General features: G+C 39.2%; 1 protein-coding gene across 2 annotated transcripts in view; it reads left to right on the top strand.

Moving 5' to 3' along the window:
- ITGA1 (integrin subunit alpha 1) overlaps positions 1–24,311 on the top strand; it is a 181,634-nt gene that overhangs the window by 50,043 nt on the left and 107,280 nt on the right. For both annotated transcript variants that reach the window (XM_059878883.1, XM_059878884.1), the window contains one exon: positions 15,988–16,108. In XM_059878883.1, the coding sequence (XP_059734866.1) occupies positions 15,988–16,108 (121 nt within the window). The remainder of the gene's footprint in view (positions 1–15,987; positions 16,109–24,311) is intronic.

Below are 24,311 nucleotides of genomic sequence, written 5' to 3'. Positions count from 1 at the left end.
CACGAGATGATAATTAGACTTCATAAAAAAGTTTTTTAAAAGAACATTATTTATATCATATAGTCATTCAGTCAACAGGTTTTACGGAACAATTATTATGTACCAATGAATTCGTTATTAGGTTGCCCTGTAACTAACAGAACTGTGACTTTAAGTGATTTAAGTAATATAGAACACTGCAGAATAACATATAACATAAAGAAGTCCATATGAGGGCAGTTCAATGCCAGTGTGGGTTCCACATTAGTTCATCACGTCATTTCCGTTCAAATTTAAGTCACAGTCTCACATGGCAGTTGGAGCTTATGTCAGTCTGCTCAGGTTACCATGACAGAAAACCACAGACTGGATGGCTTAAACAACAGAAATTTCTTTTCTCATAGTTCTGGAGGCTAGAATCCCAAGATCAAGGTGCCTTCAGGGTTGGTTTCTGATGATCCCTCTCTTCTTGGCTTGTAGATAGTTGCCTTCTGGTTCTGTCCTCACGTGAGCTTTCCTAAATGCGTATATAGAGAGAGAATCTCTGGTGTCTCTTTCTCTTCTTATCAGGACACCAGTCCTATTGGATCAGGGCCTCACCCTTATGACTTCATTTAACCTTGCTGCTGCTACTAAGTCGCTTCAGTCATGTCCGACTCTGTGCGACCCCATAGACGGCTACCCACCAGACTTACCCGTCCCTGGGGTTCTCCAGCAAGAATACTGGAGTGGGTTGCCACATTTAACCTTAGTCACCTCCTTAAAGTCCCTATCTCTGGGCTTCCCTGGTAGCTCAGTTAGGTAAAGAATCCGCCTGCCAATGCAGGGGAAATGGGTTCTATCCATAATCCTGGAAGATGCTACATGCCACAGAGCAACCTAGCCCAGGTGCCACAACTATTGAGCCTGTGCTCTAGAGCCTGGGAGCCACAACTCCTGAGCCCACATGCCTCAAGCCCATGCTCCACAAGAGAAGTCGCTGCAATGAGCAGCCCTTTCACAGCAACTAAAGAGTAGCCCCCGCTCGCCACAACTAGAGAAGAGCCCATAAACAAACGAAGACCCAACACAGCCAAAAATAAATAAGTAATTAAAAAAAATTTTTAAGTCCCTACCTCCAAATAGAGGCACACTAGTGTTAGGGCTACAACATACAAATTGGGAAGGGGACAATTCAGTCCGTAACAGAGCTCTACCTGTTATGCAGGAATTTATAATTGAGGAAAGGAGACAGGAGAGAGACAAAAAGTGGAGAAAATAGAAGGGTAAAAAAGGGTAAATCTTTTAGGTAAGTTAGTTCTGCTCGAGGAGCTCCTTAGATGTCTCCTGCAACACTTCCACTTTCTGTTCATTGGCCAGCAGTTGGTCACAGAACCGTACACAGTTACAAATTGTATTTTAGCCATGTGGACTGCTATGCTAAGTAAAGATCTGATTACCAAGAAAAAGGAAGAAATGGATATTAAGATTCAACAAGCCATCCTTGTCATCTCTAGAAATTGTGCTCAGTGTTGAGGATGAGAATATGAATTCCTAACTTCAAGTAGTTTATAGTTCACCAGGGAAATTGAGCATATAAACTGGTATCAGTTCAGTTCAGTCACTCAGTTGTGTCCGACTCTTCGAGACCCAATGAATCGCAGCTCGCCAGGCCTCCCTGTCCATCACCAACTCCCGGCGTTCACTGAGACTCACATCCATCGAGTCAGTGATGCCATCCAGCCATCTCATCCTCTGTCATCCCCTTCTCCTCCTGCCCCCAGTCCCTCCCAGCATCAGAGTCTTTTCCAATGAGTCAACTCTTCGCATGAGGTGGCCAAAGTGCTGGAGTTTCAGCTTTAGCATCATTCCTTCCAAAGAAATCCCAGGGCTGATCTCCTTCAGAATGGACTGGTTGGATCTCCTTGCAGTCCAAGGGACTCTCAAAAGTCTTCTCAAAAGTCTTCCTTGAACACCACAGTTCAAAAGCATCAATTCTTTGGTGGTCAGCTTTACTGTAATATAAATTAATATGTCCTATGGGATAAGTTTGTAAAGGTTCTATGATAACATAGGGAAAGAATGAGTATCAGTGGGGGCAGTGACCTTGAGATAGACTTTGAAAGATGGATAGAAGTGCCCAGGCTAAGAAGTGATTCAAAAGAGAATACAAGATGTTTCGGGGAACTGCAGATATTAAGAAGTAACCATAACTTGAAGTTCTTAGCTGAAAGTGGTAATAAGACCAGAAAGGTAGAATGAGGCCTATTTTCAATGGCTCTGTAATGCTATGTAGGGAGTGGGACAACATTTACCAGGCTCTGAGAACCAACCAAGGCTTGCTGCTGCTGCTGCTAAGTCACTTCAGTCATGTCCGACTCTGTTCGACCCCATAGATGGCAGCCCACCAGGCTCCCCCGTCCCTGGGATTCTCCAGGAAAGAACACTGGAGTGGGTTGCCATTTCCTTCTCCAATGCATGAAAGTGAAAAGTGAAAGTGAAGTCGTTCAGTCGTGTCTGACTCTTCATGACCCCATGGACTGAGGCCCATCAGGCTCCTCCGTCCACAGGATTTTCTAGGCAAGAGTACTGGAGTGGGTGCCATTGCCTTCAGGTTTAGACAATATTATAACCAAATATGTGTTTTTTAAAAATACACTTCCAGCAACAGAAAGAATGATAAACTGATAAATTTTGAGACAAGCATGTGTGTATATATGTCTTATTATAAGAAACTCTTCTGAGGAAATAGATTCCATTGATATCATAGGTCAAGGCACAGTCTTTGTTAATGTTATTGATTCAGTTGAACTAATTTCTGCCTCTTTCAAGATTCAAATAATAATTTAAGACCAGAAAGTGGAAAGAATACATGTAATGGTGAGAAATGATGAGGTCAGCAAGCTTTCTAATGTTGCAGTACTTGAGGAAAACTATCAAATAAGCATTCACATTCATCTGCCACTAATATTTCTATATTCTGTTTAACTTTACTGATAATTGGAAAACTCCTTGGCACTTTTTCCTTTCATCTTTATATGCTTATGTTTTCATAAGTGGCTATTCAATCCATCTCTAGCATGCTGAAGAGTTCTCAACTGAGTGATGACCTCTTTCTTTTACATCTTCCCTGATAGACTAGTGTTTGTGAAGTAGATGGGCAGTGGAAAGTCAGGATGTGTTTCTTGACTTACTTCCATACTTCTTAGTTAAAATTCTCCCAGACAGAGTAAGGAATTATGAGTTCTTGGAGCAGCACATGTGTCTCTTTCTTAATGTAACTCACAGTTCCGTGGTGAGAATTATCTGCAGTTCTCCAAAGAGGCACTAATCCATCCATATAAATAGCACAGCCCTAGGATAAGAAATAAGAAACTAGACTGTGAACAATTATTGAGAAAATTCTGGAAAGAAACTAGTGAAAATTCTAGCAGTCAATACCTTTCCAGGCCAGTATAATTGTTTAAGCAAACAGTGAATGTTGGTTAAGCCTAGTGTTAATTTCATTTCCCAAATCTGGCTTCTTCACCCTTCCAAGTTGACCCCAGTGATGTTCACCAGACTGTGAGTATGATATGGCACTTCTCACAGCAAACGTTTGACCAATCTTCACCACACTTTGAACTTGTCTGCCTCTGAAGTTATCTTATTTCCCCCTTATCCTAAGCATGCCTCCTGTATCTTCTTCTACTGCCCCTTACCTCTTACTCTGAATATAAGTCATAAGAATGTATGAAGCAGGAAATGAGTAAATATAATTAAGCCCATGCATTCAAGTTCTTTTGTTTTTGCCTTCTTGTAGCTCCAAGAAATGAGAATGGCTTTGTGTTTGTTCTAATTTCTTTGTTAAGAACTATGAAACTAGAAAAAGAAAATTAATGAAATTACAAAGAATTAGAGTTGTTGTATCTGTTAGAACATCTTCAAACATATAATTATACAGAGAAAATCCATAAGCTCTTTTAAATCATGAAATATTGCAAGCCAAAAAGGAAATTAGAGGAATAACATAGCAAATACAAATGTACCCAATACCCAGCATTGTGAAATACAAACATTTTCCCAGTATGTTTATTTTTCTTAAGAAATAAGCACCAGTGGGATTTATGAGAAATCTCAATGATGGGCAAATCTTTTTATCACTTGAGGTCAGAACCTACTGGGAAATGACAGAGAGTCAGAATGGAGCAGAGCTGGTAAAGGAAATTCCCACCGTTGATCCCTGGATGAAGCCAACTTATACTTCAGAAACCAGCTCAGAGCCTGAGACTGGAGGAGTAGATCAGAGTATTTTGGAGGTTGTTTTACTTGTTTTTATGTGGGCAGGCTCACTTCTAAGAGATACCCAGATAGTTTCTCCTTCCAAACTTACCAATCGGTTAAGTGTGAAAGGTGGAGCAGGTACAGAAATAGAAAATATTGCAGCTTGTGAAGTTCCCGCCACGTGAAAAGAAACATCAGGAATGAGAAGTAAGCATTTCCCTCTAAAACACAGCTAAAGCCGCATTTTTAAATCTTTTTTTGGATCCTTTTCTCCTCCTTACCTTTCCTCCAGTCCAGAAGTAACCTCTACTTAAATTCTAAGATCCTTGTGTGTAACAAGTACTTAGTACAAGTACTAGAGTTTTGATTCTAAGTAATAGAATGCTTCCATGTAAGGAAAATATTGGCTGACAGTTCTTCAGAATATTGACTATAACATCTGTATATACTTTCATTTCAAGATACCCTAATAGTCAAATGGAAAGGATATACAAGATAATGATACTAGATAGGAATAGAGTTTGAATCCAAGGATATTAGTGCTCAACTATTATGTTCTAAGTGCTGAAAGTTAGAACAACATAGCTAAGAAAACAAAGTTTAGTGCTATCTCAGTACAAAAAAGAAAGCATGAAAAAATTATCTCTTTTCACTGAAAAGAAAATGCACATTCTGCTGAAACTTGCCTTCTGAAATATTTCAACATTCCAGGCTACTGAGATTTTTTTCAACTCTTATAAACAAACCCCAATGTCCATTAAAATATTTTCTGATTAATTTTCCAAATTTTTTCAGGTGAATAGCAAGTTGTATTTGTTTAGCTTCCATTATTTCCTCTTGATAAACTAGACACATTTTAAATTGAACAGAGGTACCAAGAGGCTACTGAATGAAGAGAATGTTTGGTAGTGAATGATATAATGGAAAATTGCTATAATAAGTAGCTAGGAAGGGACATAGTTATACAGAAACATTTTAGTTTAAGTGGTAGCATATTATTAGGGGCAGAGCTGAGCTGTCCAGAAAAATTGGCCTGTTAAATGGAATAGGAGAATCAGTAACGTCTTCTCTTAGTATCTGGAATTTAAAATTGCCAGTTAAAGCTACTAGGTAATGGAGAACAGTGTGGAGATTCCTTAAAAAATTGGAAATAGAACTGCCTTATGATCCAGCAATCCCACTGCTGGGCATACACACTGAGGAAACCAGAATTGAAAGAGACACGTGTACCCCAATGGTCATTGCAGAACTGTTTATAATAGCCAGGACATAGAAGCAACCTAGATGTCCATCAGCAGATGAATGGCTAAGAAAGCAGTGGTACATATACACAATGAAGTATTACTCAGCCGTTAAAAAGAATACATTTGAATCAGTTCTAATGAGGTGGATGAAACTGGAGCCTATTATACAGAGTGAAGTAAGCCAGAAAGAAAAACACCAATACAGTATACTAATGTATTGTATTAGTAAATTCTAATTGAATTTAAAAATTCTAAATTCTAATGGAATTTAGAAAGATGGTAACAATAACCCTGTATACGAGACAGCAAAAGAGACACTGATGTATAGAACAGTCTTCTGGACTCTGTGGGAGAGGGAAAGGGTGGGATGATTTGGGAGAATGGCATTTAAACATGTATAATATCATATATGATACGAGTCGCCAGTCCAGGTTCGTTGCATGATACTGGATGCTTGGGGCTGGTGCACTGGGACAGCTCAGAGGGATGGTACGGGGAGGGAGGGGGGAGGAGGGTTCAGGATGGGGAAGACGTGTATACCTGTGGCGGATTCATGTTGATATATGGCAAAACCAATACAATATTGTAAAGTTTAAAAAAAAAAAAAGCTACTAGGTAACTCTGGTTTCTTCTCAGTGACATATATGAGCCAGTAACACTGCTAGTTCCTAAGGTTATTTTTGCTAGTATTCACAGCAGATAATTTGATGGGTCAGGAAAGCATAGAAGTAGTATATACATAAAGTAATATATGAATGATTTTCAAGTGTAGTATAATTGTTTTCTTAATGATTTGGGGTTTGGTTGCAATATACTGTTGAAGTTTGCATAGTGTTTTATTATATATATTATATACCATACTTAGTGGGTTAGCTTCTTGAAGCCCTTAATTTATTAATGTTAATAATTGACCACTTGTGTGTCAAACCCAGAAAGCATTTAGATAATTGTATTCCAAAAAGAATATTATAAATATTCTTAAATTCTTAATTTTTTACTGTATTTTTTCTTAATTTTTTATAAACAAGTATATATGTATACACACACACACACACACACACACACACACATACACACACTTTGCCTGCTGCTTCTGAGCAATATGACAAGGTTTTTTTTTTTAATGAGAGGTTAAGACAAGCTACATTTAATAGCCATTCATGATCCACAGCAAACTAAAATGTAGTTAGACTTCATTTCATGTGTTGATTGTGTTCTTAAGAACTTGCATAAAGAACCACAACATTTTTAAAAGCCTAGGCATTCTTCCTCTTTGAAAAAATATTATAGCTGACTCATAATGCCAGTGATTACTTTCCAATCTAAATAATGACAGCCTAATTTAATTGACTTTTTTCACGTTGGAATTTCACTAAGTGAAGGATGTCTGTTAGATTATAAACAATCATATTTTTAAAAAGCATTAAACTTTTGATCTTTACATTTTAATAATCTAAATAAATGATTTCAAGATATATTTGAAATTTTTATGATTATTCTTTTACATTTATTCCTGTTATTTTTTGTTACACAGAGGTGTGTTTTAATAATTTTAGTTCTAAACTCCAAATTGTACAATTAAAAAAAAAGAGGATGCCTTTTCACTCTTTTTATATTATCTGATTCAGTTTCAGTCTTACCCAGCTACCATAGGCATTCTGTCCATTCGATGCCTTAGAAGAAGGAACCTGAATAATAGGTTGTACTTTTCTTAACGGATCCTTTTCAATGAATTTTGTTAACTCACGTATAATTTCTTCTTAGTGAAATATATGAGCCAGTAAAGCAATGCTAGTCCTAAGTTATTTTTGCTAGTATACAGAACAGATAGTTTAATGAGTCAGGAAAGCAAAGAAGTAGTATATGCATGAAGTAGTATAGGAATGATTTTCAAGTGCCTAATTTTCATTGGAGTAATTAAGCATGCGTGTGTGAGTGCTATCGCTTCAGTCATGTTCACCTCTTTGTGATCCTATATTTTCACTTTCACTTTTCATGTCCATGCATTGGAGAAGGAAATGGCAACCCACTCCAGTGTTTTTGCCTGGAGAGTCCCAGGGACGGGGGAGCCTGGTGGGCTGCCATCTATGGGGTCGAAGAGTTGGACACGACTGAAGTGACTTAGCAGCAGCATACCATAACCCGCTAGGCTTCTCTGTCCATGGGATTCTCCAGGCAAGAATACTGGAGCAGGTATTCTTGCCCTCCTCCAGGGGATCTTTCCAACCCAGGGGTCAAACCCAAGTCTCTTATGTCTCCTGAATTGGCAGGCCAGTTCTTTACCACTAGTGCCACTTGAGAAGCCCATTATTAAACACATCAACAACCAAATAAGCATAAAAAAAGTGGGATAAACTCACTGTCCCCAGAGAAACAATGGAAGTATCTGAAATAGTAACCATGCTTCACACACTTGGACATGTGTATGGCTTTCAAAAGCCAACAACAAAGCCATCCAGAAAAATTGTCCCATTAAATGATACAAAAGAATCAATATGGAATCTCTTAGAGCCTGGAATTGAAAATTGCCAGTTAAAGCTACTAGGTAAACTGAAAACCATTTATTTTATAGTGTGTACTACCTCTTTATTTTTCTGGCCCTGGAAAGTACTTGCTGTACATACTAACAAAAATAACTTGAAAATTGGCAATGACTTACTGTTTCACTGAGAAGAAATTATTTATAAGTTAATAAAATTCACTGAAAGGATTTCATTAACAAAAACACAACATTCCCTCTGATTCTCACATGTCCAAAGACTTCATATGTCGTATATCTGGGTGAACACTTAAATAGGGTCCAATCCCACTCTGTTTGCAACTGCAATATGCCTTTCCATATGCAGCTCTCCCGTGCTGTGTAGCCACAAAAAGTAATAAGTTCAGCTCTCAGGATGCCAACAGCTGGAAAGCAGAGTTCTGTGCTCATGTTGCTTGCACAAACATACAAGTTGTGTTTCCCACAGTGAGATCCAGGGACCCCTAAGGTTCTACAGCTTTTTTATCCCGTAAAACACAGAGCCAAAAGATGATGCTGATAGGACGGCAGCATTGAGTTCTGAGACTGTTTAAGATTTTCAGGAGAAGGCGGAGTCTGAGAGGAGCTGGCAAAGCAGGCAATTTTTTGTGGTGGGAGGATATGGGGGGAAAAAAGCAGATGTCTGTAGATACTACAAAGGAAAATAAACACTGCGGAAGAACAAACTTATGTAGACAAATTTATAAGAGGGATTTTTAACAAAGGATGTTTGGGAAACACTCCACTGGAGTTTAATATTCTGGGTAGCACTTCTGAAAGGGGACAAGTTCTTACAGCCAGAGTGACCTTTATACTAAAAATCTTCATTTCTCTGTTTATTCTATCCTGTCCCATTTAACAAACTTGTATTAAACACCTACTGTGTGCCAAGAATTAGACCTCCTTGCCTCTTTCCTACCAGTCATATACAGACTATACACATAACTCACTTTGAAGTTCAAATACCACTTGTAGTCACTGGAGGCCCACAGGACATTAGTACTGGAAGTCAAAACAGTTTGCTCACTATAGCAAGCCGAAGTTAAAAAGCAGCTTCCCAGGATGAAACTTGGAAAATGCCTGAACGTCGAGGTGTTTATTTGGATTGGCTTTTTCTGGACTTGCTGATGGAGGTTGATATCTTGCTGACATATTACATCATTTCTGTTGAAAGGACTTTGAATGGTGAGATTGACTGAGCCAGGTTTTCTTTTTACATAATGTATAAGCAAGTTCCACTTGTTTGAAGGAGACTCTGAGTTGGGTAGAGTGTTTTTTCCCAGAAAAATGTAGATTTTCCGTATTTGAAAATATGATGACATTTCCAAACACATGTTGATCCTATACTTTCTGCTCAAGGTTTTAATATTGTCTTATTTTCATTCTGTTTTTACTTCCCAACTCTTCACCACTGGAGTTCTTTGGCTTCTCTTTCTCAAGATTGCACTGCTATAAAAATAATTATCTCAGATTTCAACTAGAATTATATAGTGCTATCACTTTTGTGGACAGATTCACTTAAACTCTTGATCAAATTTTACCTTTTAAAGGAACTTGTATGCAAAACCCACTCCAGTATTCTTGCCTGGAGAAATCCATGGACAGAGGAGCCTGGCTGGCTACAGTCCATAGGGTCGCACAGAGTCAGACACGACTGAAGTGACTTAGCAATGCAAATATCATGTTTGAAGTCGATTAGAGGGAAGTAGATTGCCACACGTGAGAGAAGCCTCAAGTTGCTGTTGACTCGGAGCCTGGGTGACATCAGCAATATGCATCACCTTCTGGGAGACTGAGCTGAGAATCCAAGAGATCTAACTGAGAGGCAGGATCACCTGTGCTCCTCCTCGGCTGGCCCTTCCATTTGGAAGGCCTGACACCCTCATCTTAGATTTTCTTTACAGATGTCATTGCAGCTGGGTTTAAAAAACAGGAAATTTGCTATTGAAATGAGTCAATGAACCCACTGTCCTGCCCCCATTGATATAACACATCTGTATCACTTTTCAAGATACAAATGGTCATCAGAATGGAGGGAAATCCACTTCTAAAAGAAAACTCAAATGCCAGATGGTAAAGTGACTCTTTGAATTCTACCTCTGAAAGCAGTAGAGGATTGAGCATTCTCTATTGCTACGTGAATACTTTGTATATCTCACAGCAGCCAATACATGGAAGGTATTTATAACTTTCTTTGAAATATGATAAACTGGGGCTCACTTGCCATTTTTTTTCCCAGGTAGGCTCTAAGATCTGTGAAAACAGGAGCACTGTCTTTTTATAACTATCTCCAGGGCTTAGCATATATCCAACCCAAAATAAAGACTTGATTAATATTTTGGAGTAGTTTAATAAATATGAATAACTGAATAAATAATATAAGATAAAGGGCTAGGTGTAAGCTCAGGCTCATATATCTCTAAAGATCACCGTCTTTCTATAGTATCAAGGAATTTGCTCTAAAAGTCATTAATTAACTATAATATAATAACACTAGTATTATTTTCTATCTCAATACTGTATCATTTCACTCTTTAAAAATAATAAAGTAATGTTAATTGCATGATTTCTGTTATTTCTAGATTGGATAAACGTGTAGGAAGTTGCTGAAAGAAAGCAAGATCATTTGGATACACAGTCCTAGTCAGCATTTCTTTGATACCCTCCTGCCTTGGGCTTAGAGTTTAAAATATTCAGAATCCCTCTGGCTATTAAATACTCTAATCTAGATATTACTACATCAAAATTTCTGGATCACCCTGTGAAAGACAAAATTTTTTTCATTAGAAGAAAACAATAAAACAGGCTGCAGTGACTTTTTTGAGAACTCAGAGGATGTGTGCAGGAGGGGGACCTTCCTTCCACGGGGGAGTCAATGCCTGCTAGAGATGCCCAGAATTTGCCCCCTTTATTTCCTGCCTGTTATCCTCAAATGCTTCAAAGTTACAAGGTGATTAAGAGCTCTCATGGGCCCATATGAGGGTTTTGTTGAGATAGGTTGTTATTTTTTATTTTTATTAACCTAACTCAATCACACTGTAGTCACAGAAAGTCTATGATTTGACCTCAGAAGACCAATGTTGATGTCTTATCTCTGCCACTAATACAGCCTGACCATGGACAAATCACTTAACCCCTGTGAGCTCGTTTCCAACACACAAAAAGAGAGTATTGACTGCTCTCCTCCTAATCTTAGTTTACTGACTAGCTCAATACCTTTATTTATATGGAAATGTTTGTAAGCGTAAGACATTATACAACTGAAGGTTTCTTGTCCCTCTCTTTCTCTCATTTGTTGTCTTTCTCTCATTTGTTGTCATCATACTCCATCCTGGAGTAAAGAAATTGCACAAACTGATCTTTTATAAGAGCTATCTTTCAGTACCAACTATCTCAGCATCCTCTTCAGTTATTGGCTCTTAAATGTATAAGTCACATCACCATATTTGAAGAGGAGCAAGTCTTTCCACTTCTTTTCTGCTGCTGCTGCAACCTAAACCTATATGTTTCAGCTTAAGTCCCTTTTGCAGCTTTATCTAGCTCTGTAGCCATGACTTCTCTCTATTACAATCTTTCCCTCCCTCCCTCTGAACGTGCTGCCAGCCCTGGCCACTGTGAAAGAGCCTCCCCCTCAAATTGCTCCTCAGAAGATGGAATTACATGGACTCATAGTAGCCTCTCTTCTAAACCCATCTCTGTGTTACCTTCTATTAACTCATCCCAGTTTTAGTGCTAAGTGATTAGTGAAGTGAAGTGAAGTGAAGTCGCTCAGTTATGTCCGACTCTTTGCTGTCCCGTGGACTGTAGCCCACCAGGCTCCTCCATCCATGGGATTATCCAGGCAAGAATACTGGAGTGGGTTGCCATTTCCTTCTCCAGGGGATCTTCCCAACCCAGGGATCGAACCCAGGTCTCCCACATTGCAATAAATGATTAATGTAAATGATTTGGGAGTCCTGAAGAAATGTAGGCAAATTTCTCTATCATCCTAAGCCTCCTTCTCCTCTTCTGTCCAATGGTAATAATAGTGGTATTTGATTGTAGGCTTGTTAGCAAATTAAATGAGATGGAGCTTGTGAGGTGTAACACACAATAAGTATACTATGTAGCTGTTAATAATATTAAAGGAAAAATTCTCTGTTGTTGGTACATGAGAAACCAGAATTTACTTTTGACCTCTGATTATTGTCTGTGTATTTTTCCCATCATTTTCTCCCCATGTTGCTCCTGAAGCCACCCCAGTCTGTTTGCTGTTTTCTTTTAAACTTTGGTTAAAAATAAGTGTGATTTTGCTTTACTTCTAGTACATGAAGTTCCAAGATAACTGAATATAGTAATGTGAACATTGTACTAAAATTTATGAGAAGCTACTTTTATTGTTTATGCGCTCCTTTAAATCGAAAGAACAAGATGTAAACTATTTTTTTTTAATGTCATCTCCTGTGCTTCAGGCTCCTTGGTGTCTTAGAAAACATGAAAGAAACTGATTTACAATCGTTTTGGGCAAATTGCCTGTGGAATTCTGAGGACAGGAAATGAAAAAAAAAAGTTCAGCACACACCCCCGGACATTCCACACAACATGTAGAATAAACAAACAGGTCCCCAGAAGGAAACCAAAACTTTTGTTCTTATATCGAGAAGCACTATGAATAGCCTTTGGGAAGCATACTGAAGATGGGGCTTCCCAGGTGACCCTAGTGGTAAAGAACCCGCCTACCAGTGCAGGAGACATGAGACACAAATTCGATTCCTGGGTCAGGAAGATCCCCTGGAGGACAGTGTGGCAACCCACTCTGGTATTCTTGCCTGGAGATCACGTGGACAGAGGAGCCTACAGTCCATGGGGTCGCAAAGAACCAGACCCCACTGAAGTGACCTAGCACTCATGCACACATATACTGAAGATGATGAACTTCAGGGAAAATCTTTCAAAAGGGGTTGACCTCTTAAATTAATTTCTTTAATTAGGTTGACCTTAATTAAAGGAAATCCTTTTCCCTTTGTATTCCTAAAGGATGATGAGTAGTTTTAATTTAGGTAAATTCTGTTACCTGCATCAACATTATGAAAGAGGGGTACCGTGCTACAGACCCATACTTCTCAGACCTTAACAGAAGTCTGTTTTTCTGGGGAATTTGTTGGGATGTAGATTCTGATTCAGGAAATCTGGAGAGGGCCTGAGATTCTAGATCCCTCACAAGCTCCCACATGATGCAGTAGCCGCTGGTCGGCAGACTACAATTGGTTTTCAGGCACCTTCTTTGATAAAATCATTGGTAGTGGTTTTCTACTCCTTATCTATAGTACAGTGATTTTGCACATGTGTCTGGAGACATTTTTGATCTTCACGACTCAGGGCGAACTACTAACATCGTACGGCCAGGGACCAGGGATGCTGTCAAATACCCTACCCTGCACAGGCAGGCCCTCATAACAAAGTATTTTCTGAGCCAGAATGTCAATAGTGTCAAAGCTGAGAAATCCTGCTGTTTAGAGAACTATTTTTTGTGTCTCTCATATCAAAAATAATCTGTTGAAAGTGTTCAAAAAAACTGTGAGAAAAGAGTTGGAACACGTACTATTTAGTTTGGAGCAGAGTGAACAGTGTTTGAAACTGTCTTCAAATACATGAAAAGCCATTATGCAGAAGATGGTAACCAGCTGTTCGCCATCATCCTTGAAGAATGAACAGGAAATGTACATAAGTGGACCTGTGCTACCCATCCATTCTTTTCCTGCATCTTCCACACCAGCCAGGCAAATCTCCCTCTGTGATCTTGTAACCATATTTGTCCCGTCCTGTATCTTATTTCTTGCAGAGACTCTCTCAAATCCTTGGGACACATTTTCATCTCACTGCCAAGCTATATCTGTCCCTATCCTTAAAAATCTAACTTGAAAATTTCCATCTCCATAAAGTCTTCCTTAACTAAGATGAAATAGTTCCAGTCCATATCTATTGACAACTGGCACATTTTCTCCTTCAATATGTTATCTTTCATTCTATGAATATGTTATTGCCCATTTGTGTACAAGGAGCCTTGTGTACAAGGTTAAGAAAGATGAAAAAGAGTCCCTACCTTTAAGTACTTTTAAAAAAAATCTCACTACATTGTACTTACAATGTAGGTAGTATTTAATAATTATTTCTGTGAGGGATTTTTTTTTTTAAATAAGAGGGCTTAATAGTTAAGCCCTTAATATATTGAAGTGAGGAGATCTTCTAGGTCAGGAGATCAAAAGAAGACTTTATAAATAAAAGTATACAGAATATCTTTTTATGAAGAATAATTTTCTCTAAGTTATCTACAATTTTCTGCATCAAATAAGCATTTAATATTGTTACCAAAATTTGAAAGTTATAAATTAGAGCCTGGAATGAATTAGAGTCTGAATTTATGTTATATTTATGGAAGAGTATACGGTGAATAAGAAATAAAATTTTTTCTGTTTACATGTAGCTGTAAAACACAAAAAAGAGTGAGTTTAATCATCTCAATACACCTTATGATGCTGTGTGATTTTATAACAGCATATTCTTCGGGAAGAATTTTTAGTTACATCTAGGAGGGGAATTCTTTGGAACTTTACAAGTATGCTTTAAAAACCAGTACCAAAGATGGAATTTGACACCATTCATTTGAGAGAATTTGGCACCACCCAGAAACCTGGCCTGCTGCAGTCCATGGGGTCGCAAAGAGTCAGGCGGGACTCAGCAACAGAACTGAAGAACCCTTTTAGGGCTACCCACGTGGTGCTAGTGGCAAAGAAATTGCCTACCAATGCAGGAGACATAGAGATGTGTGTTTGATCCCTGGGTCAAGAAGATCCCCTGGAGGAGGGCACTCCAGTATTCTTGCCTGGAAAATCCCATGGACAGAGGCGCCTGATGGGCTCCATTCCATGGAGTCACACAGAGTCGGACACGTCTGTAGCGACTTTGCAGTAGCAGCAGTAGAACCCTTTTAGAAAAGAACCTCACCAATAAAAGATTACCTGAACTTCAAACAAACAAACGCAAAAAAAAAATTGAAGAGGTTTAACCTTCATTGACCCCACTCCAGTACTCTTGCCTGGAAAATTCCATGGACAGAGGAGTCTGGTAGGCTGCAGTCCATGGGGTCGCTAAGAGTCGGACACGACTGAGTGACTTCCCTTTCACTTTTCACTTTCATGCATTGGAGAAGGAAATGGCAACCCACTCCAGTGTTCTTGCCTGGAGAATCCCAGGGACAGGGGAGCCTGGTGGGCTGCCGTCTATGGGGTCACACAGAGTTGGACACGACTGAAGTGACTTAGCAGCAGCAGCAGCAACCTTCATTGAATATGTAGTATGTACCAGGCATTGAGTAAACTCTTTAGATGAATCATCTAATTTAATCTCAACATATTTAGCCTCTCCATCTGTGAGGCTATCACTACCAACATAATAAGGAGACCTCAGTGTATAAGCTTCCCCATCCTGCTTGATTCAGAGATGGAAGCAGAGCAAACCTCAAGCCTGCATAGGAGGCCATCTCTGGGTGGAAACAGTTGGCTTGCCTTCCTTTTTGAAGCAGCAATGAGAAAGCTCCCTCTTTCGAGGCTTTAAATGGTGATGCTTGTATCCTCTGTAGTCAAAACGTGAAAATGAAGCTGTTTACATTTCCTTAGTGGCCACGGTTTGATCTAGGGATAACTACTGGAAAACTATCTGTGACTGCGTTAGTCATATGAGTTTCTGCCAGCTCCTTCCCACGCATTTTGAAATCTTTGGTTCTGGGAATGGTACAGATACTAAATTACTATGGAATGTGTTTGAATGTTAATACTTTAGGTTGATTTCCAGTCAGTAATACAGACCTTTGCAGACCTTTCTGGTTGTTCCCATTCTTTGAGTGTCATTGCTCTTTGTAATAAGCACCAGCTTTGAATGGTAACCTCAAGAATGCCTTAATAATTCAAAACATAATGGAATTGTAGTTAACTCTATGTAACTGGATGTTTGTTTCCTCTCTTAAAGTTGTTCTGCGCTTCTGTGTGTCATTCAATATTGATGTGAAAAACTCAATGACTTTCAGCGGCCCAGTGGAGGACATGTTTGGATATACTGTCCAACAATATGAAAACGAAGAAGGGAAATGGTAAGTCAATGGGTTTTCTTGTTGTTTAGTTTTCTTACAAGGTAATGGAAAATATGATTTGGTTACAGTTCGTTTTATGAATGAAACTTAGAATGAATCATTGAGGGTAGGAAATGTAGTCTAATCATTTGGTAATAGAAATTGAAAAAGGAAAAAATCCTTGGCAATATTAAGAGCTGTGGTTAGTGATTCTGTTGAAACCTGGGTTGACTTCAAAGAAGGGCCTTATTCAAAATAGTCATTGTTTTGTTATGTTATTCTGGCAAGAGTTCTTTGTCCGCATTTTAGTCTAGCTGAAATTCAACAGGAGGTATATGGAAGCATGTGAGATGCTATCTTGAGGATTAGTATCACTTCCATAATATAACATGAGGCTTATATTTTTAGTACTTTACTTACCTATTGAATTTAGTCTATTATTTATAATGAACCTCACTGAATTTTATATAATTTTAAGCCCCTTAATGTTGGTTAAGTTCACTTTAGTATGATTTTTTAAAGCATATTTATCTTTTGAAAACTATACAAAATTAATATTAGAGGTCTTTTGCTTTGTAGTTAATATAATTTTTAGTGAGTTTTTTTAAGTGGAGCTTGTATAAAAGGGCTTCCCTGCTGGTACAGTTGGTAAAGAATTTGCGTGCAATGCAGGAGACCTAGATTAGATCCCTAGGTTAGGAAGATCCCCTGGAGAAGGGAATGGCAACCCACTCCAGTACTCTTGCCTGGAAAACTCCATGGACAGAGGAGCCTTGTAGGCTACGGTCCATGGGGTCACAAAGAGTCGGACAAGACTGAGTGACTTCACTTCTTCACCCAGTTCTGGGTAAATATTCAAAGGAATGAAAATCAAGATCTTGAAGAGATATCTGCATTCACATATTCATTGCAGCATTATTCACAAAAAGCACAACTTGAAAGGAATTTAAATGTCCATTGACAGATGAATAGATTTTTTTTTAATGTTTTGCATATATAGTAGAGTATTATTCTGCCTTAAATAAGAAGAAAATCTTTCTATTTAAGAAAATATGGATGAACCTGAAGGATGTTTTACTAAGTGAAATAAGCCAGATGAAGCACAAATATGGCATGATCCCACTTATATGAGGAACCTAAAATAATCGAGCTCATAAAAGCAGAGGACGGAATGGTGGTTACCAGGGGTTCAAACAAGGGCAAAACAGGAAAGCATTAATCAAAGGGTACAAGCTTCAGTGAAGCAAAATGAATAAGTCCTGGAGATTCACTATACAGCACAGCACCTATCGTTAACAGTCTGTGTTAGTTCCTCAGTCGTGTCTGATTCTTTGCAACCTCATGGACTGTAGCCCACCAGGCACCTCACCTCTGCTCATGGGATTTTACAGGCAAGAATACTGGAATAGGTTGCCATTTCCTTCTCCAGATAGTTAACAATACTGTATTTTATACTTAAAATTTTGCTTAGAATGTAGATTTTTTTGTTAGGTGTTCTTATCACAAAATAATAGTAATAATAACTATTACTACTAAAGAGGGCATGAGTAAACTTTTGGAAGTAATGGATATGTTTATGGTATAGATTGTGGTGATAGATTTACTGGTATATCAGATAAGATCAGATCAGTCGATCAGTCATGTCCGACTCTTTGCGACCCCATGAATCGCAGCACGCCAGGCCTCCCTGTCCATCACCAACTCCCGGAGTTCACCCAGACTCGAGTCCATCGAGTCAGTGATGCCATCCAGCCATCTCATCCTCTGTCGGCCCCTTCTCCTCCTGCCCCAATCCCTCCCAGCATCAGAGTCTTTTCCAATGAGTCAACCCTTCGCATGAGGTGGCCAAAGGACTGGAGTTTCAGCTTTAGCATCATTCCTTCCAAAGAAATCCCAGGGCTGATCTCCTTCAGAATGGACTGGTTGGATCTCCTTGCAGTCCAAGGGACTCTCAAGAGTCTTCTCCACACCACAGTTCAAAAGCATCAATTCTTCAGCACTCAGCCTTCTTCACAGTCCAACTCTCACATCCATACATGACCACAGGAAAAACCATAGCCTTGACTAGATGAACCTTTGTTGGCAAAGTAATGTCTCTGCTTTTGAATATGCAATCTAGGTTGGTCATAACTTTCCTTCCAAGGAGTAAACGTCTTTTAATTTCATGGCTGTAGTCACCATCTGCAGTGATTTTGGAGCCCAAAAAAATAAAGTCTGCCACTGTTTCCATTGTTTCCCCATCTATTTCCCATGAAGTGATGGGACCGGATGCCATGATCTTCGTTTTCTGAATGTTGAGCTTTAAGCCAACTTTTTCACTCTCCACTTTCACTTTCATCAAGAGGCTTCTGAGTTCCTCTTCACTTTCTGCCATAAGGGTGGTGTCATCTACATACCTCAGGTTACTGATATTTCTCCCGGCAATCTTGATTCCAGCTTGTGCTTCTTCCAGCCCAGCATTTCTCATGATGTACTCTGCATGGAAGTTAAATAAGCAGGGTGACAATATACAGCCTTGACGTACTCCTTTTCCTATTTGGAACCAGTCTGTTGTTCCATGTCCAGTTCTAACTGTTGCTTCCTGACCTGCATACAAGTTTCTCAAGAGGCAGATCAGGTGGTCTGGTATTCCCATCTCTTTCAGAATTTCCCACAGTTAGTTGTGATCCACACAGTCAAAGGCTTTGGCATAGTCAATAAAGCAGAAATAGATGTTTTTCTGGAACTCTCTTGCTTTTTCCATGATCCAGTGGATGTTGGCAATTTGATCTCTGGTTCTTCTGCCTTTTCTAAAACCAGCTTGAACATCAGGAAGTTCACGGTTCACATATTGCTGAAGGCTGGCTTGGAGAATTTGAGCATTACTTTACTAGCGTGTGAGATGAGTGCAATTGTGTGGTAGTTTGAGCATTCTTTGGCATTGCCTTTCTTTGGGATTGGAATGAAAACTGACCTTTCCCAGTCCTGTGGCCACTGCTGAGTTTTCCAAATGTGCTGGCATATTGAGTGCAGCACTTTCACAGCATCATCTTTCAGGATTTGGAATAGCTCCACTGGAATTCCATCACCTCCACTAGCTTTGTTTGTAGTGATGCTTTCTTTCTAAGGCCCACTTGACTTCACATTCCAGGATGTCTGGCTCTAGGTCAGTGATCACACCATCGTGATTATCTGGGTCGTGAAGATCTTTTTTGTACAGTTCTTCTGTGTATTCTTGCCATCTCTTATTAATATCTTCTGCTTCTGTTATGTCCATACCATTTCTGTCCTTTATCGAGCTCATCTTTGCATGAAATGTTCCTTTGGTATCTCTGATTTTCTTGAAGAGATCCCTAGTCTTTCCCATTCTGTTGTTTTCGTCTATTTGTTTACATTGATTGCTGAAGAAGGCTTTCTTATCTCTTCTTGCTATTCTTTGGAACTCTGCATTCAGATGTTTATATCTTTCCTTTTCTCCTTTGCTTTTCGCTTCTCTTCTTTTCACAGCTATTTGTAAGGCCTCCCCAGACAGCCATTTTGCTTTTTTGCATTTCTTTTCTATGGGAATGGTCTTGATCCCTGTCTCGTTTACAATGTCATGAACCTCATTCCATAGTTCATCAGGCACTCTATCTATCATATCTAGGCCCTTAAATCTATTTCTCACTTCCACTGTATAATCATAAGGGATTTGATTTAGGTCATACCTGAATGGTCTAGTGGTTTTCCCTACTTTTTTCAATTTAAGTCTGAATTTGGCAATAAGGAGTTCATGGTCTGAGCCACAGTCAGCTCCTGGTCTTGTTTTGGCTGATTGTATAGAGCTTCTCCATCTTTGGCTGCAAAGAATATAATCAATCTGATTTTGGTAAGTTGACCATCTGGTGATGTCCATGTGTAGAGTCTTCTCTTGTGTTTTTGGAAGAGGGTGTTTGTTATGACCAGTGCATTTTCTTGGCAAAACTCTATTAGTCTTTGCCCTGCTTCATTCCGTATTCCAAGGCCAAATTTGCCTGTTACTCCAGGTGTTTCTTGACTTCCTACTTTTGCATTCCAGTCCCCTATAATGAAAAGGACATCTTTTTTGGGTGTTAGTTCTAAAAGGTCTTGTAGGTCTTCATAGAACCGGTCAACTTCAGCTTCTTCAGCATTACTGGTTGGGGCATAGACTTGGATTACTGTGATATTGAATGGTTTGCCTTGGAAATGAACAGAGATCATTCTGTCGTTTTTGAGATTGCATCCAAGTACTGCATTTCGGACTCTTTTGTTGATCATGATGACCACTCCATTTCTTCTGAGGGATTCCTGCCCGCAGTAGTAGATATAATGGTCATCTGAGTTACATTCACCCATTCCAGTCCATTTCAGTTCGCTGATTCCTAGAATGTCGACATTCACTCTTGCCATCTCTTGTTTGACCACTTCCAATTTGCCTTGATTCATGGACCTGATATTCCAGGTTCCTATGCAATATTGCTCTTTACAGCATCAGACCTTGCTTCTATCACCAGTCACATCCACAGCTGGGTATTGTTTTTGCTTTGGCTCCATCCCTTCATTCTTTCTGGAGTTATTTCTCCCCTGGTCTCCAGTAGCATATTGGGCACCTACTGACCTGGGGAGTTTCTCTTTCAGTATCCTATCATTTTGCCTTTTCATACTGTTCATGGGGTTCTCAAGGCAAGAATACTGAAGTGGTTTGCCATTTCCTTCTCCAGTGGACCACTTTCTGTCAGATCTCTCCACCATGACCCGCCCATCTTGGGTTGCCCCACGGGCATGGCTTAGTTTCATTGAGTTAGACAAGGCTGTGATCCTAGTGTGATTAGATTGACTAGTTTTCTGTGAGTATGGTTTCAGTGTGTTTGCCCTCTGATGCCCTCTTGGAACACCTACCATCTTACTTGCGTTTCTCTTACCTTGGGCGTGAGATATCTCTTCACTGCTGCTCCAGCAAAGCGCAGCCATTGCTCCTTCTTATCCCCAAACCCATCGATTCGTATACATTAAAGTGGTAATTCATACTTCAATAAAGTTTGTTTTTAAAGTAACTCCCCTAGGGAAATATAGCTATTTAGGGAAAAATAGAACTCAAGTCTCCGCTCACTATCTAGGGCTGTTACTCTTATTAGAGCTCTATTATAAAAGTAAAAGTTGATAATAACTGTCTCCATAGTTTTAGACTTTACATTTTAACGTGAATGAAAGCTCATGAGCATTTGAACATATATATGGATATCAGATATTTTAATTCTATTCTGACATTCCATGCTTACAATGATTTTATGGAAAAAGTGTGAAAATCAGGGAAACAAACAGTGTGGCCAATTGAATTTAAAATTAAATGAACTACAAATATCTAAGCTTACTCCTTGGAAGAACAGTTATGACCAACCTACACAGCATATTAAAAAGCAGAGACATTACTTTGCCAACAAAGGTCCATCTAGTCAAGGCTATGGTTTTTCCAGTAGTCATATATGGATGTGAGACTTGGACTATAAAGAAAACTGAGCACCGAACAATTGATGCTTTTAAACTGTGGTATTGGAGAAGACTCTTGAGAGTCCCTTGGACTGCAAGGAGATCCAACCAGTCCATCCTAAAGGAAATCAGTCCTGAATATTCATTGGAAGGACTGATGCTGAAGCTGAAACTCCAGTCCTTTGGCCACCTGATGCGAAGAACTGACTCACTGGAAAAGACCCTGATGCTGGGAAAGATCGAAGGCGGGAGGAGAAAGGGACGACAGAGGATGAGATGGTTGGATGGCATCACCAACTCAATGGACATGAGTTTGAGTAAACTCTGGGAGTTGGTGATGGACAGGGAGGCCTGGCGTGCTGCAGTCCATGGGGTCACAAAGAGTTGGACATGACTGAGCAACTGAACTAAATTCAACCGAAAAAATATCTAAATATTCAAATCTTTAAGGATGACATGATAGCAACATACCATTCTAAAAATATCCAGGCACTGGTCATGCAAAATAAATTTTAGTAGTATGTTTGGATATTCTTAAGTGTTTATAAAATCAGATAGGATGCAGACATTTTAAGAAATGAACTATAAAATAACTGACATATTTGGGAGAACACGGATTTTGTTATTTTCTCCAGAGATGGGCACCAGCATAAATCATATCTACTGGTCATGTTTGGCAACTTTGCAACCTCAGATTTTTTTAAAAAATCATCCTGATCCATCTTACATCAAGTGTGCCTAAGTTGGTTGTTGGTCCATAACACGTGCAGTCTGTATATTTGAAAAGCATTACTTTATATCTTTGGAAAGCATGAAAAACTAACAGAAAAGGCAGCCTATCTCCCTTCACCTTTCAGAAGTTTCCTGTGGAGTGTAACCTTTATATCTTTGGCTCAGAAATCACATGTTTTCTCAGTAGCAGAACACATTATACCTCTGATTAAATCCAGCCATTGTTTATTATGATTAGCCTGAGCTGGAGCATCCAAATAGTTGCACTGTGGTTTAGAAAATGTCACAAAAAGTACAATTGGTTTAATAGTTTTGCTTTGAAGAGAAGAAAAGCCAATGTGCTTAGCATTGCAGAAGCCTTCCAGAGTTAGTGGTGATCACTAGTATGGCAAGGTCTCAGACAGATGAGAAAAAATGAGATGTTGATATGGGTTTTCCATTCTCAGTTGCTCTTTGCTTCCTTCCTTCCAGCATGTGCTCCCACTCCTTTGAGTGCTATCTAAACCAGGGGTCCCCAACCTTCTGGTATGAACTGGGTCGCACAGCAGGAGATGATCAGTGGGTGAGCGGTGAGCCAGCAAAACTTCATCTGCATTTGTAGTCCCCCACGTTCCAGTTACTACCTGAACTCCACCTCCTGTCAGATCAGCGTCATTAGATTCTCATAGGAGTGTGAACGCTGCTGTGAACTGTGTATCCAAGGGTTCTAGGTGACGGCTCCTTATGAGAATCATACTGAAACCATCCCCTTACCACCACCCTGGTCTTTGGAAAAATTGTCTCCCTTAAAACTGGTCCCTGGTGCCAAAAAGGTTGAAGACTGCTAAACTTCAGTTGGCCTGTCTTTTCAAAGTAGATTCTCATGATGAAAATACTTCCCTAGCCAATCCCCAACCCAATATATATCAAAATGTATTGGCTGCCTGCCTTTTTCCTAAAGGACCCTACTTCGTGCCAGGTAAGGTTTACTAGTGGGCTCAGATGACTGATTCTTTGTTTCCAAGCCTATTCAAGCTTGGGGTAAAAAGACAAACAGTTCTATAAAATTTTCTCTTATAGATTTTAATATAATATTTATTTTTAAGTCTTAATAATATCTTTTGAAGTTAAAATTTCCTCTTTGCCAAACTTGTCATTTCTTTGGTTCACCTCATTTCTACCCACTACCTTTCATGTCCGAAAACACAGCAGCTCATGGGGCCACTGTATAACTTCATTCTCTAAGATGACCAAACACTTACTCTGTTGTTGATTTTTTTTTTTTTTAATGGCTGGCAGGAGGTACTTGGTACTCCGATAAAGACTTTGGCTTGGAGATCAAGAAAGAGTTAGATGAAAAGAAATAATGTAAACATGAAACAATCTCCAGGAAACTATCTTTTAAAGAAGAAAAAAATATAAATATGAAACAGCAGTCCGAGGACAGCTACCTTTCAAATAAATATGAGAACAGTCATATGACAAGAATGACTATTTTGAATAGCAAACATTTCTCAGTTTATTAAATTTTATTATATTGGGAGCTTCTTCGTGGAGAAGAGGTGTTTCTCTCAATTTGATGATCTTTGAGTTTATCAGGTGTTTCTCTGACATGAGATCCAGAACATTCTTTAATCCTCTTAATCTTCAGACAAATCATTGCCATAATGTCATATAAAAAGCAGAAATTTAATATAAATTTAATGAGTTGAAGCAAACTTGCATTAAAATTTAAAGTTACCATGTCCATAGTTCATGAAACTGTGCTTTGGGTCTTCATACTGACCCTGTGTGTTTGAGTGAATATGACTGTTAACATCTTCATTTTCTAGACAGGAAACTGGGACTCAGAGAATGAATTGCCAAAGGTTTAACACAAGTGTGACAGGGCCAGGATGTGGAACCCAGCATTCTTCCTTAAGCCAGTTCTCTTTTATAACAACACAGATTTTCTGGAATCTTGACCCATGGAAGTGCTTCCTGTGACACCTAAAGGCCCAGGTGGCATTCTGCTTAAGCAAAATATCCAGCCTCTAAAAAAATTTTT

Source organism: Bos taurus, chromosome 20, assembly GCF_002263795.3.
Source record: "Bos taurus isolate L1 Dominette 01449 registration number 42190680 breed Hereford chromosome 20, ARS-UCD2.0, whole genome shotgun sequence".
Classification (NCBI taxonomy): Eukaryota; Metazoa; Chordata; class Mammalia; order Artiodactyla; family Bovidae; genus Bos; species Bos taurus.
This window is presented reverse-complemented; position numbering and strand designations above follow the sequence as displayed.